We start from the raw sequence: 19397 nt of genomic DNA, 5'->3' as shown, positions 1-19397 counted from the left end.
AGTGGCATCCAGATGAGGATATCTGATTTGAAATCACTTATGTAGTAATTAAGCTGTCAGCAGTAATGATTTATTTAAATATAATGTGTACCTTAATGTCAGAAAGAAATATTTTCCTAACTTTAAAAAATATGGTATGTTTCATAATTAATTTTTTGTCCTCATCTTGTTACTCAAAGATTTTAAAATCTATATAAATTTTGTAGTGAACTAGTCCCGAATAAAATAAATGTTACTTTTAGGTCAGCAAAGCTGTCCTTGCTTCTCAGCTGTTGATTGGAATGAAGAGTGTTAAAGAACAGAGCATGAAGGATGAAGTGCAACAGAAAATCCCAGAATTTGCTTCTATGGATCTTTTTTCTTCATACAGAGATTTCGTATCTGGTATTCCTTTATACCTAGTAGTGTCAGCAAATTAAATAAATAATAAGCTATATATGCCATGTAATCTCATAATATTTAATATCTAAATTTCATTTATGAAAAATTATAAATCAGTTTTGGAAAGTAAAAGCAAAAGCCTCATCATGCATAGCAATACAAAATATTAAGTAGAGACCTCATGGGTTTTTAAATATCAGCCTGTGCATATGTTCAATATGTTAAGAAAAATTCATTGTTTGCATACTGTGGCTCAGAAAGACAGAGTGCACATACTGCTGTCAGTTTGGAAAAACAGATGGTCCTTTGTTACAGGACTTCCCCAGACATATAAAGTAGATGTTGGCCTCCCTATCAGTCATCACTGTTTTGCTTTGTTTTGTTTTTTCCAAATATTGACTTATAACTGATTTTTTTCCCCTAGGTATATTAGCTTTCCCTTGGAGACTTTCAATTTTACTCTTGGTTTTGCAAAGGGATGTTGGTGTTGAATAGCTTTTCTCTCCCTGCATCATCCCCCAAAAAACCCAACCCAGACAACAAAACAAAAACAAAGCCACAAACAACAAAACCCACCAAAACTAACAAGCCCAAACTCTTGCAAAGTTTTATGCCTGGGTACTGTGTTCTAAAAGTCAAAGTCAGTATAATAAAATTTTCACTGTCTTTCCAGTCCAATGGATTATTATTTAGAGATGCTTCCATTAGCTCGGTAGAACTTTGCCATGTTTATTTCTGACTTCTGCATTTATTTTTCAGCTAAAGGAGTTGATGAATGGAAATTTTTGATCTGAAAAAACCCCAACAGTGAAACTAGGAATTCTGAGAAAATGATTGCTAGATGTTATATAAACACTAAGGCAAAATATTAATATTTATTTTTAAACTAGGAACCGTTAATTTAGTGATAAAATTTTGATTCAGTGGCTTAATTTCAATTATCCCAAGTGATTGACAAAGACTGAATTGCTCTGCTTAATAGCTGCTGGCAAAGCTGAGCCATGTCTGCTTACAGTACAGTGTTTAAACACATGTGTTTTGATTGGTTTATGAAAACAAGTGTTGTATGCTAAGACTTTCCATCAGATTGTTTTGTACTAGCTCCATTTGCTTATAATTACAGATCATTTTTTCTTTTAGCAAGTGCAGCAGGTGTTTCTCCTGATAGTTCTGTTAGTCAATACAAAGAAGAATAGAAAATGTAGAAAAGAAATAATAGGCCAAAATACAAAAATGTAAATTGAAATGTAAACAATTAGCATAACATGCTAAATATTTTCTGTAAATCTCTTAGTTAAACACATATTTAAGTTTTCATCTATAAGACAATGTGGCCATTTAAACTTTTGGCATTGACAATGAATTGTCAGGAATAATAGACATTCAGATTTTGTAGAAGCACTCATAATATTTTCCGAAAATATACTGTTAGGAATCACTATAACATTACGTTTATTCAGTTTGGAGTGAGAAACAGAGCACAAGAATTGTGCTTTTGAGAGAGCCATGTACTAATACAGTGAAAAACAGTACTGAATATAAGCAGTGATGTAGCGATATCTGTACTGATAATTTTTTCCTCTTTCTGCATAAGTGCAACTTTCAGGCAGCACAAAAGAAAATACTATCTTTTGTTTTATTTCACAGTTAAGAATATAATGAAAATGTGCTTAATATCTAAAAGGGACAAACTATTAAAACTAACAATGAACACTTCAGAGTACCTAACTCTTCTGAGTTTGGGTCAACATAACTGGGAACTTCAACTGCCACAGTTATGACTGATGACTCCTTGTGTTGTTTCCATTTGTTAAATATCTTCTATTGAACAATACGTAGAAATAAGGGTTTTACATTCAAATGCAGAGAGAGAGAATGCACTGGGCTCTCTACCCCTTTTGAATATCTTGCAAGGACCAGTAAGGCTCCTGCCCATGATCTGAGAAAAGTTTTCAACTAATTTTAAGGCTATTTACTATTTCAACTCATTTTTAAGCAGAATAGAAATAATTTTTGTTGTATGAAAAATATAACCCGTTTCAGAAGTTGTACATCTAGTTGCAGATTAGTGAATTCCAACACAAAGCAGAAATAGCTTTTGAATTTCAACCACTTCATGTGTGTTCTTGAACTCTTATTGGAGTTCCAGGTGGATACAATGTTGTCTCTGAAAGTACAGAAGCATCTTCTGCTGGAAACAAGCAATTCATGGAAGACAAGCAGAGTGAAAGTGAAGGAACAGAAAGTCCTGTCAGCAAGGCCAGCCAGAAGAAAGATACAATAACATGGGTTCACATAATTCGCTACCACAATCATTTAAAAAGAATTTATAACACAAACCTATCTGGTATGTATTTTTATTCCTTCTAGAAAACTGCTATAGGTGAGATACTGTTTTTGATGGCAAACAGTGTCAGATTCAAAGGCTATCATCTGAAATAGCCTCATTTTGAGTTCCTTTAAATTGTATAAATATGAAAAGGTCTTCATGGAAATCAAGATTTATGTCAGTTTACAAGTGCTGCAAGTGCACTAAGATACTACTACCTTTCTTTGTAGTTATTCATAAGCCTCCACAATACCAGGAAGGCCTCCCTCAAAACTTAATTGTTATTACTATATCTGAAGCATTTCTAAAAAATTTATAATCTATTTTTATTTTAGTTCTAGATAGATCAAACTTAAGTTACATCATAAATGAATCTGTTCAGTTTGAGGTTCTCTTTTGGAGACCTGAGTGCAGTGTAAATGGGAAGGTTGAGCGTTATTGAATGTGTTTTGACTGAAACCCCAGATGTGATGTACATGCTTGGGTTATTTCACTGTAAACAGAGCACAGTAACAGGTAGGACCTTTCAAACAGAGTAAGAATCCATTAATTACAAGGCCCTAATACTATGCACCTACATGTGATGGCCAGCTTTTGGATATACAAGTGATGAACCAATCGGTGAGAACAGTATTACATTGTACATATAGGTGTTGTTTAGAGAGAAACCTAGCAACTCTGAAAATAATAATTCCTTGGGCTGGGTTTACTCCTTGCAGCACCAAATGAAAGTATTCTGGCTCACCAGAGAACTGTAAGGACAGTAAGGTATCTACAAGTAGGTGTCAAAATGTGCATGTAAATCTCAGCTTTAGTTATCAGAGATGGCAACTAGGGGGCAACTCAGCTGATCAGCCCCCAGCTGTCTAAACTGGGGTCTTAAGAGCTCTTAAAGCTCATTTTGACCGTATTGAATAAATATGTGTTTATTCTAGTGGGTGCTTAGGCATCTAGTGAACATACTGGCGCTTACACATCTGAATTTAAGTACCTACACCTCAAAATTACACCTCCCACCTTATGCTACTTTATAATGTCTGCACAGAGTTTTCTTCATTATCTGGTTACTGGTGAAAAATTACAAATAGCATAAGCTAGTAATATTTGAGGACAATCAGAATAATTGTTGAAAATGCATTTATTTGATATTGAATCTATTTACATATTTTATTATATTTTCAAAATTTATGAATCTAGACTAGCTGTAGTAACTTGACATTTGAATGGCAAACGATGATGTAATTTCAAAAATCTCTTTAAAAACTGCCCCTAACCCAGGACCTGGATCACTTTCTGCAAGAGATGGACACCTTAGTTCGATTTCTGACACAGGAATTGTTCTACGCATAGCAGAAATGCATTCCTTTCTTGAAAAGAATTTGGTTGAATATTCAATGTGCTGTCTTGAGAATTTTCCAGAAGAACTACATGATACAGAAATGCCACTCAGTAGTCCAGCTGGTTCTTCAGAGGTACTGATGTTCTTTCTAATGTTTCAAAAATATTATACTGGTATTTAATTCAGATTCTCAATAGTTCCAATGGCGATATTTCTGGGAGCCCTATAGAAGAATGAAATTATTTATGCAGAGGATCAGTACAAAACCGAAATCCTGTGCAAGCAGTGAATTATGTAATTAACAAATGCAAATATCCTTGCATTATTCATTCCTGCAAAAATAATCTCCATCCCATAGCCAGTGTATTTAGACCCTAGAAGATTAGGCAGAATGATAATTAAAAAGGTTTTTTTTATTAGTTAATAAAGTTGGCTGTTACTCAGGTTTTAAATCTTGTAGATCTCCATGTTTCCTACCAAAAATGTCCTGATGATAGTTTTGCAATTTGTAGGTACAAATCTCTACATTGTTAATTTAGTCTATAATAAAACATGATTTTCAAAAAATATGTAAGTTATATTTTCTCAGAATTTCTTGAAGGTCTTATATGCCAATTTTTTTCACTGATTATCAGCTGACTAGAAAATCAACCTTTTTACGTCTCTGGCTTGCGAGCAGCCTATTTAAGCTTTCAAATATAGGCAACTCAGAATATATCACTATGATAAATCTTGAATTAGAATTCTGGACTCTACACTGACCGTGGCACATGTTTTGAACATTGAATGAAATTTGTTTTTGAAGATCCAGTGTAAAAATAATTGCCTTCAAAATTTCTCGATCCCACTTCTCAAATTAATAGTTATCCTAATACTAAAAATTAATAGATCATTCTCTGTAACTTATTTTTTAGCTATTATATTCAGTATTAGATGGAGACAGGGGTGCCTTGAGGAGGGAGAACTTGGTATGTTATAAAAATGAATAAAAATACTTCTGTGAAAGTAGCTTGTCTAGAGTTGGTGAACTTTCTTCAGTGTTGGACAGCATATCATTACTCATTTCCCAACAAAGAGCTGACTGTGCCACTGAATAAATTGTAAATATATGCTATGTGACATTTATAACAGCCATCATATATCAAAAATTATTTTACTCTGTCTGCTCTTTTTTTGACATAATTAGTATTACAGTGTCCTAGAATAATAAGCTTCAGAGCTCACTGTCATGTTCGTGACGGGTGCAAGCTGCATAATCATATGTTAACTTCACTGTTGTAGACAGCTAACAAGCATAAAGCTCTTACTTTTTTAATTCTAAGCCTCACTGATTTTTATCACAACATTTTTAGAAGCTTTAACTATCCAGAAGGTTATAGATGTTATTTTAAAAATGGAACTGTAACTTATTACTGTGAGTTTTAACAGTACAAATAGATACACTTTTTGAAAGAATGATTTTTATGTACGAAGTTGTTTCGCTTACATCTATCTCTGTATTCTATTTTTGACTCTTGAAGGTTTTTTCAGGTCTGCTGACCAAAGAATCCAAATTACATTAAGTTTATAATTAAAATTCTGTGCCCTGTTACATTTTGCATGCTTGTTTTTTATTCTGCTCCATGATAGTAAGTAGGAGTGGAAATACTTAACTAAGACAGTTTGTTGTTTTCAGACTTTTGAGAAAGTTGAATAGACAATATTTGTATATGTAATTCAGCAACCCACCAGTTTGAGAATAGCAGTTTTAATGTCCTTCTTCAAAAGAATTCAGTATGAATAGAAACCCAAAAGTTCAGTGAAAAAAACCAAACATAACACACGTTTTAGAGAGAAATATATAGCATAAAATGGAATTTTAAGAGCTCTTTTTCAGGGGTACAGCATAAATTAGGTTCTTCCCATGTCCATACATGTGTTTTCTCCTAGTTTTGTTCACAGTCCGTGCTAGCAGAATAGTGGGTGATTCATTACTGAATGTAGAAGAGGGCTGTAGTGGGTGGGCCCTCCATGCACACCTCATGGCTTACCATGGGTTGTGGCCACTGAAGGCACATCCATGTGCTCGAATGCATGACTTCAGCATGTGTGGATTCATCGTTATCTTCACTTCTGCTAAAGTCTGACATGGATTGGTAACTGGCTTAATGGCGTAAGATTAAGTTATTGTGAAAAATCCATCTTCTGCTCACTTGGATTTACTGCCCTGTAGTGGTCATGAGCTGAATTTCTGTAGAGAAAGTAGGTAAAAATCTCCATTTTTTTCAGTAATGAACATTCAAAATTTGAAAAGATTTAACTCCCCAGGTAGCTGTTTTCAGTGTCCACATTTTGGAATCAATGAGGGAGACATTAAGGACCTTTTCAAATAGCTTCCATATTCCCTGAAAATGCAACTGTTTGGCTGGTGTTCTTTTCAGATCTGTGAAATACTTTAAAAAAGTAGAGATGGTGTATTACTGTTCGGCCTTTAAATCAAATATTTCACCATTTTAAGAAAAGGTTTTGTTCATGAATGAATGTTGGCTGACAGTATTCCTGCATTAATTCCCTGGTAAATGAAAGCCAACAGTAGCTATTTGAAGAATGCCCTGCTAAAGTTCCGTATGTATTTTATTAAATACAACAAATCCTCACAAATTAAGTGATTGAATTTTCAGCAGGTGTCACCCTTTGTTAGTTGCACAGCTGAGAAAACAGATAGGTAAACATAAATAAAGCATTATTCTAACATTCAGAATACTATTTTAATTATCAATATGTATACCTGACAAATTACATTTTCAGCACTATATTTTGTATGATCAGTTTGCCAAATAATAGGTTTGAGCAAAAGCCATAATGCCATAATGATTCTAAGTCAAAGGCAACAATCATTGTGACTGTGGGTGTCTCTAAGCTCACAGATCCTTTGTATTACCTTTAGAAATGTGTCATCACGTGAGCTTTGAAAAGTCTTAACTTGGTAAAAAGGACACTTTTTAAAACTACTTATTTATCTAAATTATCATATATTTATGCGGGAATGAAAGTCATGCCAATTCCAGTAGACACTAGATTATAACAGATTTTTCCCATTTCACTACAGAAAATATAATTGAAACCTTTATTTTGTGTTTCAGGTGTCTCCTGAAGTTACTGAAATTACATCAGAAGTGTCACAAGTGAGAATAGCTTCTCCAGTTTCTGTCATTGCAGAAGAAGACAGGCAGACAGAAAGTAGGGCAGCAAGTGCTTCAAATAAGGAAATTAACATTCAGTGGTATATTCCTTCTGTGGCAAAGCCATCAAACGATACAGAAACTAAGGTATAACTAGACCAAAGCAGTTCCTTAGGTAGTGAAGCAAATTAAGTCTCATTTCCAATGAATATTTGTGTTATGAGTTATCAGCTTTTTAATTGAATTATACATATGCTGATAGGAAGAATATATTTACTCTGCTGCAAACCTGCTCTTTAGGAAAACAGAATGCCCTGACAGTTTTTTGTTGGCAGGCCAAAAAAAAGTCTGTGTTTCCCATATAGAGCTTCCAGACCATAGTGTATTCATGCCTGTTGCAAATCCCTGGTGTCTTTAGGACCTCCACTCTAAGTCTGGGTAGACCTGACTGATACATTTGAATAATAGTTTGGTGGGAGACTCTTGAAAAAGAAAAGATGCATGTATACAGGGAAAATGGGATTTTGTAAGCCTCATTTTCCTAAAAGATCAGACTGAACCTGAAAGATGAAAGAGATGGGAGGGTTGCAGGAATGTGAGAGACTATGAAATGGAATTTGTTTTATCTTTACGCAAGGGAGCAAAGTGTAGCTAAAATTTCTGCTACAGCAATAAAAATCCATGATCTCAAACTTTTTGACATAGCAGATCAATGTCTAAATTTCTATTAGACCCATTTATCTTTATTAGGAAATTGATAGAAAACCTGTGAAGTTAATGTAAATAATGTACCTTTTAGTATGATTTTCCAGGTTACTTTATCATGGCCATACAGATCAGTAAAGGACCAGAGACAACTCTTAAAACCAGATAATACATGAATGCCATATTCTTGGCATTTTCCATATAGTCAAAATATTCAGATACCACTAGGAAGTGTATTTTCAATCATACTAGTAGATTCTTGCAGTGACGATGAGAACATTCTATTTAATTTCTTATATTGGTACAGCTGTATTAGATTGGTGAGTTATGCACACTTCATGGATTTAAACCTAGCATGATGACAGCCATGCATATGATTGACCAGGATCTGGACAACGCTGGGATTTTGATAGTGACTCTATGGGGTATAGCTAATTTTCAAACCCATAGTAATTATATCCAATTTAATTTAATTAATTAATTTAAAACATATAAAAACTGAGTGTAGTATAATTCATATGAAGTCACACTCTCCTCTTTTTTGAAGGTCAGTTATCTAAAACTTCATCAGCACACTGTATTTGGTATTTATTATCCTCTTGTATCACTGAAATAGCTCAGGACTACTGCACTACAGCTTACCCATTCCATCTCTTTCACAGGTTTTGTTGCTTTATGCTTATAATACAAACCCTGTCAAGATTAGCACCATCAAGATTTTCAGTTCAATGTCTGTGTTTTCAGGCCACTTGTGGATTCCATTGGCTAGGTAAATAATCCCTGACTCTGTCCTGTTATTTCATGCTGTATTAAAGATCAATCAGCCATTTAGGATGAGAGAAAATAAAGTACAAAATATCAAAGAGCTGTAAATCTTTAAAAGCATTCATTTTTGCTTTTCAAAGACTTTTCACTGTAAAAACTGTAAGATGTCATACACAGTGTTAAATCCATCCAGACAGTTGCTTTTTCAATGCATTCATTAGCATTTTAGTTTTGACTCTTAAAGAACCAAGTAACATATGCTAATTATGTAACAGTGGCATAGCAATGTAGCAGATCTAAGAAGCACTCCCAGCAGTCACTCCCATTCTCTCACTGGGTCACCTACTTTCTCCATCCCTTATTACAACTCTGAGAATGCAAGAATTTTTCTCAGTTGTAGCACCAGACTCTGCCCTTAATTTTACATCCTATGGCATTTTTCATTATTTGTTCCTTGTCATTCATCTAGTCTTAAAAATTTTTGGAACTGCTTAGTAGGTGAAAGGGAAGGAATAACCGGCAGCCTCTGCCACCCTTGTGCTGGTTGGATGAAAAAGCCTTTTCTTAGAGAGGCATTCCTAAAATAATACTTCCCATTTTTAATATAAAAGGCTAATGCATTCCATATCTCCACTTTATTAAATGGAAAACTTATTTTTGTAAAATTAAGAGATCAGTCTTGAAATGAGAGAAAATGTAGAACATAATCAATATGTAATAAAACCTAGGTCAGCTTAATTATAACCTGGAAACAACAAATATTGTTGTTTTATAACAGTAGTAATGAAAAACTTTGTCTTCTTTTAGAATTATTTCTTTAAGGGAGAAATTGTCTGATCTGAAGGAGCAAGTTGAAATATTGATGCAAGGTTCTAAGAGCTTTTCAACTTCAGTACCTACAAGTTTTCCTCAACAAAGTGAAACTTTGAAAATAAGTCCTTCAAATAAACCCAAAATGAGTGATGTGAAAGTGGATCTTGATGAAAAAACAGAAGTAAGTGAGAACAGTTCTGCTCCTATATATGTTTGATTTGATTTAAGATGTCTGTTTTGGGGAAATAAATGACAGATAACTTGGAATACAGGCATAAAGGCAGACATTAAGCTTCCCTCACCTCTTTAAAGAAAAGTTGAAATACTTTCACTCTTTATTTAATATTTAACTTTTCCTTATATACTGCTTGTCACTTTACAAAAAAAACCCAGGCATTTTCAACCTTCCACTTGAAAATAAAGGCTACCTCTTCAGGTACATAGATTTGGAAACTGATACCTAATTTATAGTAATCTACATCTGAAAATCCTTGGCAGTGTTTTAAATTAGCATGGCGATCAACGCAAAAGTGCTTTTTAAACATCAGTTACACATCTTCAATGTAAAATGGGCAGTGGTGGTTTCTGAAATAAGAACCTTCTAATAATATTTTTAGAGAGGACCAAAAGTGGCACTGAATTTATTTTCATTTCTCTATGCCATCTTCCTCTTTTCTTTTTATTAGCAAGGCTGAATATGGTCCACAAGCAAATAACTCTCCCCACATACACACACACAAAAGGTAATTTCAGAATTTTCCATGTGGTCTGCTTGAGATAATGTCACTGGAATAAAATGTTGCCACAGCATAAGTACTGCTTGATAAATGCCAAGGCAAAATAGACGTTTATTTTCAAAGTGGGAGACATTTATCATGTGACAGGATTCTCTTTATATCTATTATGTGAAATGATTAATGATGTAGAGGCTGTCATTTTGTCTGATGGATGCTGCGAAACAGTGACAGTTGTGCACTGTGCCATTATTACGAGGCTGTATTTTGACCACCTTGGAGAACAAATGATATTTTGGCCAATCACAGTTTTCAGGAGGGTAGACAGAGCTGTCCTTTAGTGGGTGTTTCTGATTACCTGAAGGTGTTTGCTCAAACTTTCATTAATATATGTCAGTAATTGGCAAAACAATGTTTAGAATACTAATGAGATTAACACGCCATGCATTATACATGTATAAATATCATCTTGTCAGGGTGTTTGTTTATAATATCTTCAGTAAACACATAGCAAAAGTACGCTCAGTCACTGGATTTAAAACCTGAACCAGGGGCAATTTTCCCTCAGTAGAAACTGCAAGGTTTGGGCACTTGTGTTTGTACAGGAAACACGACTATTTGTGTTGCAGAAAACTTATATTCATCAGCTAAGGTTTATTTTGCTGTGAATTCAATTAGAATAACATAAAACTTGAATATTCTGAAAAATTCTGTAAGGCTGAGCCATCTGTTAGCTTATCGGAAGAGACTGATAGTACAGCATATGTTTGTACTACACAGATAGTACACATTTTTTCTTGTTTTATACCATTAGGAAATTGCTAAAAGGTGTTTATCTGAAGTCAGAGCACTGTTGTCTGTTGTTCCAGCCCTGTCCCCGCCATTAACTAAGGTATGTTGTTCTCATTAAGGGTAAAAATCTGTTTTCTAAAATAAAACAATTGTTTAGTTAAACTGAAACATGGATTATACCACTCAGCATCTTCCCATTTTTTCCCTCATTGTTGGACTTTCTGTTTTGGTTTTATTTTATCATCTTTACAAATAAAATACAAATGTGCATGATTACAAACCGTGAGTATCTTCACTGTTCATTAAAATCAAGTTTTCATACGTGCAAAAATGTATTAAAAGGGGATTTTACCCACAATGGTTAATACAGATTATCCACCACTCTCTGGTCGTTGTTTACACAGACTCCAGTGAATTTCCATGATGCAATTGCCAAATGCAATTTCTTTCCATTCTTGCATTTTTGCAGTTCTTCAGGCTCGATTCTTCTATTTTCTTTAGCTTTCTCTGCCTTGCCCATGACATGTTGTGAGAGATAGCATGCCATTTTTTTGTCCATGCTGCTGGACAAAACATCTTATTCATCTTGTTACAGCGCAGTCAGTATCCCAGAGGAGACTGTGGGGACTGGCCCATAGCAGGGAGCGGTGCTGTTCAGTGTTCTCAGCCACCTTAGGGGGATCAGGAAAGGACCACAGCTGCCCGGGCTCAAGGGACTCCATGGAAGATTCTGGAATTCACTGTAACATATCACTCCCTCAACTAATCCTTAAGTATCTTGCCAGTAATTGTTCACAATGGAATGATAATGGAAAAGGCATCCACTGTACTCTTCCAGTCAGATAGCTCTTCCTACCAGAAAAGCATCCAGAGTTTTATCTGAGAACAGCTGGGCTAGTGAGCTGTTACAGAAGAGAGAATCTGTAGTGCTGTCCTGTGTGTCCTGCACTCTGGTACCTGAGTACACACTTCCCTTTGATACACATTGCACCATTCTTGCCACCCCTCCTTATCCATCTTTAAGTTCTCTCTCAAATGACTCCCAGACCTTCTTATCACTCAGTCTGGCTTTATCAATGCATCAGAATATACCCACGTCCATTCTGTAAAGCTGTACTTTTCTGAGTCCCACTGAAGTATCTTCCATGGTAGCAAGATTTGATAGATTCCTAGGGAAAGATACAGATAAACTTTCACAGAAACTTCCTGGAACTGTTTAAATGCTTGTGAATTCCTTTCACTTTGCCTGCTTCTATTTGTGGGTCTACGAGGGAAGTGAAGGACCAGATTTAGTGGTGTTCTTCTAGAAAGAATCTGATGTTGGCTGCTCTGTTTTATTCTCGCTGGATTCCACCACAAGCTAAAATGTTTCAACAGGTGAAATATCACAAAGCTTTTCATCACAAAGTTTCAAACACAAACTTCAAACTAAGATGCTTTCAGATACGGTAGTTTTGGTTGAGCAGCTGAAGCCTAATCCTACAAGATGCTGAGTATCTTTGTTCTTCTCTGAAGCCAATAGAACCTGTGGGGTGCTCAGCACTTCATTATGTATAGCACATTTCAAAGTAGCATTTCCAAACTTTCCTGTAGGTTGCATGTGTGCATTACCCTGTCTCAGCTAGAGACGGAAAGCCCAGAGAGGGACTATGTACAGCATAGAATGGTACATTCCCTTTGTTTTCAAGCATGCAGGAGAACGCAGCAGATACATTTCTTATATGTAGTTTTTCACCATTTCCCCCCACCAAACACTTTTTTGTCACTCATCTTCTGTTGAATTAATTGGACAAAGTCAGTTCTAATTCGTGGTCTTTGTTTTCTCATTGTCTGAGCTGTCACACGCCTATCCTGTTCCCACCTTCTCTTCTTTGATTCTGTTTCTCTGTCTGTGTGCCTTACGGTGCTTTTGATTCAGCCCTGGCTTATATTTATAAATGAAAAAAATGCATTTTCATTGAATTATTCATTTAAAATTATTTGACACTTCATGTTTTAAGAATAAAAAATTATCGGCCTGCTCGTTTTTAATGCTATTTAATGAGTAGCTATGTCCTTGAGGGAGATAGTGTAGTGTTTGGAAGCTCCAATCTTAACTGTTAGAAGTAAATTTATAAATAAAATAATTGCATTAAAAATTAACCTCCCTAGGTAGCTTGTTCCAAGCTTCTCTTCCTTTAATTGTTTTTCTTGATACCTAAATCAGTTAAATAGTTCTCCGTGTTCAGTGGACACACAAACCAGTTTATCATTGCCCTCTTTTTCACCTTTTACTGTTAGCTCAATTCCTTCAATTTCTCATCTTAGGAAAAGCCTTCCAAATTAGTAATCATTCTTGCTGCTCTTTATTTTACCTAGAGATGATCATGATAAACTTTGTGAGCAAGACTGTTGATAAAGGTTTCCTCCCTTGAGTCCTGTTTTACTAGTTTTCTGCAAGAGATGTCATTAACCACAAATTTATACTGAGGCAATAAGTATTTCTAACTTAATAATCGGTTGTAGTTCAGAAATCTGGCTTTATATGGAACTATTGGTATATATGTATATGTATATGGGTATATATGTACTTTCTGGTACCTCTAAGCTCAATAAGGTTATTCATTTGGCATTTTTTTTCTTTTTTTTTTTTTTTTCTTTCCAGATCCCATTTGATGTTACTTTGCAATCAATAACAAATTTGGAAGATATGTTTGATCTTGCCAATGGCTGTATAATAACTGAAGGAACTCTTTTCAGTTGGATCATTTCTCTGCTTCACTAACTGCTATTTTGCAATAACTTAATCAGTTATTAGCTGAATGCTACAGACTTAGACTTAAGTTCTAGTGTTAATATAACAACTTCATTAATCACATCAGGATTTGACTCCTGTTACATTTTATAATTTTCACTTTTAGCTTATTTCTAATTATTTAAACATTATTTGTTTTTAAAATTAAAATAATTTTCTAGAAATTAAATATCTTAATTTCTTAATAAGAGGATTTTCTAGCTTTTCAATAATTACTTACTGTTTAGAAAAGCTGAATAGGTTTGTAGCCTTCCAGCACCTGCTAATAGATATTCCTTTTTCCCTGAAGTTTTATTCTCACTTTTAAATTGCTTTTGCAGTTATCAAAAGTTGGTATTATTTCTGAAGTTAAGAATTTTTGGGAGGCCTAAAATCATCGCTGATTTTGTTCTCCTATACATGTTTGGAAACTAGCATTTCAGGTTGTTGAGGGTGCAAGTGATCATTCAGCTGTCTTCATAATTTCAAAGCATTTTTTTAAAAACAACTACAACAAATAAACAACTCCCCCCAACAAGGAAGCACAAAGAATAAAAATGGTACAATACAGAATATTTTTAAAAATCATTCTAAAAAGCTAAGGGAACTTAGCTCTCTGAATGTTGCTGTAAATATTATTTTAAAGTACTCAAGAAACACAGATGAGTCCTAACAACAGCCACCTGAGGCAATATGCTTGAGAATATTCTTCATCTCAATCACTGGAGCATCTCAAATGCTCCAGTAATTGAGATGGAGAATTTGACATGAACAAGTGAGTTAGTGGACTAGAGAGGGGCCATGGCCCTTTGCTTTTGCTCACATCCCAAAGCCAGGCACTCCTTTGCTATTTAATTTGTTTGCAACAAACAGCAAAAAACCCCAGGATATTTGGGCAGGAATCCTTTGAGACTTGTCCTATCACTAGTTATGTTTTTGTCTTGCCAGGAAAATTCAGCATTAATGGTTAACCGTTCCTGGGTTCATTTCCTGTGAAAAATCCTTTCACTTCAGTCAGACATTCCCTGTACTGTAGCTGAGTGTTAAAACAATAAACTTTTTTGAGCTATTTGGAAATTGCAGATTTACCTTGGCTTGTGCTTTTCAGAAAAATGTTACCTGGTTGAGTGAAATTTCTTTTAGGGAGGAAGAGGGAGAGAGAGGTAAGATTCAGCATAATGAGTATCTTAAATGTGATCAGTACAGGAAGAAAGGAAGTAAAGTTTTCTCCTATTTTTCTTCATTCCTATAAAAGAAAGAAGACTGGATATATTTGTGTTATGTGTAGCTGTTTAAAAGTTGTTCTCTTTTTTATTTTGTGTACTCTTTTCTGGAATGCTGTAGTTAGAAAATTAGAAGGATTATGATATAATGATAAAAAGAAAGGAAAAAGTGAGTAATTGATAGGGCAGTTATATTTGCAAGACAATTTTAAAACTCAGTTAATGTGATTATTTAACTCAACTGCCTAACAGCCAGTTTGGAGGAGATATTCCTTAGCACTATTCTTTCATTAAAAGAATTTATTGTTCTGCAGTTGTTCAAAAAGCAGGAAAGATAAAAATTGACATGACTCATTTTTGTTTTATAAGAAACAAGTAGGAAATTGCAGTTAAAAAAAAAAAAAAAGCTGTTCTGTCTTTTGTTGTGCTTTGTAAAAACTGTAAACCTATCTTTTTCTGTTTGGGGTCACCTTCAGGATTATCATAGGACTTTTATGCAGCTTAATTAATATTTGTAAAACATGCTATAGAACCAGGTGAAAATGGAAGTGCAGTTCTATTGCAGACAAGGTGTTTTTTCAGTGCTGCCCGTCTGGACCTTGTTATAATTCCTATACTTGAAAGAGAAATGTTAAATAAGAGCTTTATATATTCATTTAAAATACATTACTATACTTACTTTCTTATAATACATTCTAAATTTTTTAAAAAGAAAAATATTATCCTTTAAGACAGTGCAGTGAAATAATAACTTTAAAATGTTGACCTCACTGTATCCATAGCAGCAGATTTTATTCTCATAAACACAGGATAAAGTATGCAATGCAGGTTTTAGAAGAAAACATTGGAGAAAACATTTTTCTTTTAGCAAATAATTAAACTCTTTAGTTAAAATCTGCTTGCAAGGAAGGAAGCTTATATCTGAACGGCTCTAGTAATCACACAGAAAAAAAGTATAAAATTAATTGCAAAGTAAATTGTATTCTTGGTTATGTATTACAGTAGTTGGGTGGGTTTTTTCCTAACCAGTGAACGGAGACTAAAGCCTTCAATATGTGAAACCAGAATAAATTTGTGTCAGCACCATGCTGAATTAGATTTTCATAGAATATTTGTCTGTGCCACTGACTCCAAAATTAAAAAGGAAGAGGAGGAAGGAGGATTTTACTGTACAAGAAGACCCTCCTGCTATGGGAAGGTCTTCCCTATGATCTGCCCCATACAACAATGCCAAAGAGCTACTTACCATAGTGACAGCTTTGAACCACCAGCATGTTTACCAATTCTTTTCAAATTTTAATTGAAATATTTCTCCATTCTACATCTGTGGAAGGAATGGATAGTGGTTCCCTATCTGATAAATCATGGGATAGGGCAAGGGGGGAGAGAGAGAGACAGAGAGAGGGAGGGAGAGAGAGAGAGAGAAAGAGGGAGAGCACACTGCAGGGAGAAATTGAAAGATTCTGAAAAGAATGACATTTTATCTTCAGTGCATCCCCTTGGGCGAGGGACAAGAAATACCGGTGCAGAACTAAAGGACAGTAAAAAGAAGTGTTTGGGGTTTTTAAAATTCTTTCAGTATTTTCCATTCTGTGAACTGAATGAAGCAAAAATGCTGAGAACAAAACCAGCTTCTGGTCCTATAATTAAAAATTATATCATCAAGAACCTGCTAGAGCTCAAATTGAATTTGAACAGGAAGCTTAACAATGAAAAGTCTGAATGGATTTTAGAATATTTCAGTTTTCAAATACTGTTTCAATATAGTTTTAAGTTATATTGCTGCCTTGAAAGATGTTGTATATTCAAGGCATTCACAGGATTTCTCATGCCTACAAATATACAGTAACTTGAAATTATTGCTGGATAAATTAATTTTATGATGTGGAAATCAGTAATTTCACACAGATTTATCCAATTGTATGTGACTTGTTTTTAAATTCCACTACAGCTCCAATTCACAGTCATTTTTTGTTGTCCAAAGTATATATCTGTTTTTTGGATGACATCAATCTAACAAAATAATCCTAGTAATTACCCTCACTATGGCTCAGTTTCTTTATCAGAAAATAACAGTAATCCCATCATCAGTGAGGGATTTTAAGTTTTCTGCATCAACATTTAGAAAATATTTTCAGATCCTTGAATGCAAGAGGAAGGGTATTTATGTTATTCAATCGAGACACACTGTAAAGGGAACAGTCTTTTGTTTCCAAATCCATTTTCAGTGAAATCCAAGAAGGAAGATTCTTTAAAAGAATAATGATGGAACTAGAATTGTTAGCTAATATGCTGAACTAATTAAGCCAGGAGAGAGATCCATTTATGCTTGCCAAAGGTTTTCTTTGAGTTAAAGATACTGAGTACATCATTAAACGAGAGAAGTGAAAACATGAAGCATAGGTTAAATCTTTAAAACAGAGTGGGTGAAAGGGTCCAGAGGCAAGTGCTGAAGTCAAATATTTACCACTGCAATTTAATTTTCCACTTTGAAACCCCAGAGATAATTAGAATTATTCTCATTTGTCTCCCATCTTGGCATGATTTAGGATTCTACTTGATGTGCATAGAAAAAAAGAAAGACTGTGTTGAAGCAAATGGCACCAAAACTCTCATTGTGGAACCAGAATATGCTACCTAAGGAATAGTCACAAGCTGACAGAGCCAGCCCCATAGGCCTGTGTGGAGGGTGGAAGTCTGTGAAGATATGGAGCACCTGCAGGGCTGGTTTAGCTCCTGGCCAGACTTCCAGGGTTGAAAAGAGTATTTCAGCAGCCACCAAAAAATTTCAATGTCCTAGGCAAAGCTCCTTGCTTCTTGGCAGTGATGCTTGCTTCATTCCCCATGGATTCTGGCATCATATAGCTACTATACAGCAGAGCTAGCAGGGAAAGTCAAGATTCTGTCTATGCTATGAAATTACTGTATACATTTTATTATCATACAATGTGCAGTGTATTAATTAGCTCTGTTACGTTCCTATGACTCCACTACCAAATGAGATAATACCAAGTTTAAAATGGTTTCCAAACTGCTCTAAAAACGAATTATAACCATAAAGAAACTCAGGCCTTTTTTCCCCTAGTGTCCTGACTGGTCTTACTTCCCTGGAACTCTGTGGTTTATCCTTCAGAACCTACAATGAAAACCTCGTTTATGGGCAAAGAGGAAACCTATGTATATTTAAAAGCAAAAATGTATTAGTATAATTGAAATCTTAGCCTAATCCAAGAATTGTTATTAATCCTAACTAATAGTTATTAATCCTAATTCCCTAATTATTATGGGAAAAGAAAGACTACTTCTATGTTCAAAAAGTTGTTATAATAATAGTAATAAGACAGTTAAAATTATTGTATAAACTGTTACTACTTTTCCCTCTCTTCACCTGTGTATTGCTCACATTTCCACTGCTTTTACAGCCTTGCACAATTGCTGGGAACGCCCTGCCTTGCACAGGTGGCCTTTCAGTGACAACACCACTCTGGCTTTAAGGGTTGGGCTTCTTGCTGCGGTCCTTTCCCCAAACAGGATACACCAACAATGTCCCAGTGGTTCCTTACAAATACCAAGAAGAAACACAGCACAGGCACTGGCATAAAAAAATGCCAGTAAAGGTCCTATCAGCAGGAAAAACTGATTTAATTGAGGGCCTGTTAAGGAATGAAGCAAAACATGCTGATCATGTTTACTTAAAACCCCCCAAATTTTTCTTTGCTCAACTTGAGGGCTTGTAAGGCAGGTACTCACCTACCTGTCTGTAACAACAGTTATGCTCCACAGTGAGGAGATAAAGAAAAAAGCCAGAGGATATGGTTGTGCTCAAGAAAAGGCTTTAGATTCCCTGTACTGAAGCTAGAACAGGATAACAAGCATTGGCCTCAGAAATGAAACATGACAGGTTTAGCAGCAAATTAGGACTATAAGGTAGAGGGTAGAAGACTTGTAGGAATGCTGTGGATCCCTTAACACTCAGCTGAGACGGCAGATGATTGAAGATTTAACTATGACTAATGACTGGTTAATGAGGATTAATAGATGCAATAAAGACACGAGCCTCATTGCTGTAGGGAAATAAAGGCATTTTGTGTAACAGTGGCATGATTTCTTTTCTCCTTATCGTAAGTTCACTTATACAGACTAGACATTAAATGAACTTGGAAAACCAAGACTCCATCGTAAAAGGAAAGTAAATCAGGCATTTCAGCTGGACTGGTTCTGATGGTACATAGGATGAAGACTCCCTCGAAGGCAGATCTCTACAGAAACAGTTTTGCTATAGGTTCCACGTCTAATATACCTTTAAAGTCAATAATTTAGTAAATAATTTTGTGTTTAGGGGTAGAAAGCAGGAGTGAAAATACACAGAAGGAAGAGCTACC

At 35.0% G+C, this 19397-nt stretch overlaps 1 protein-coding gene across 6 annotated transcripts in view; it reads left to right on the top strand.

Annotated features, from left to right (window-relative positions):
* The window catches only part of CFAP54 (cilia and flagella associated protein 54), a 107288-nt gene extending 88175 nt beyond the window's left edge, over positions 1-19113 (top strand). For 4 of the 6 annotated variants that reach the window (XM_032107255.1, XM_032107258.1, XM_032107257.1 and 1 more), the window contains 8 exons: positions 243-384; positions 2525-2728; positions 3989-4182; positions 7172-7357; positions 8578-8684; positions 9488-9674; positions 11042-11119; positions 13664-19113. In XM_032107255.1, coding sequence (XP_031963146.1) covers positions 243-384; positions 2525-2728; positions 3989-4182; positions 7172-7357; positions 8578-8684; positions 9488-9674; positions 11042-11119; positions 13664-13783 — 1218 coding nt within the window. In that variant the 3' untranslated portion in view covers positions 13784-19113. Of the gene's footprint in view, positions 1-242; positions 385-2524; positions 2729-3988; positions 4183-7171; positions 7358-8577; positions 8685-9487; positions 9675-11041; positions 11120-13663 lie in introns of those variants that run through there. The other 2 variants (XM_032107254.1, XM_032107259.1) reach the window with 2 other exon arrangements.
* The last annotated feature ends 284 nt before the right edge of the window (positions 19114-19397 follow it).

Source organism: Corvus moneduloides, chromosome 4, assembly GCF_009650955.1.
Source record: "Corvus moneduloides isolate bCorMon1 chromosome 4, bCorMon1.pri, whole genome shotgun sequence".
NCBI lineage: Eukaryota > Metazoa > Chordata > Aves > Passeriformes > Corvidae > Corvus > Corvus moneduloides.
Note: the sequence above shows the minus strand (reverse complement) of the source record. Positions and strands in the feature narration are given on the sequence as shown.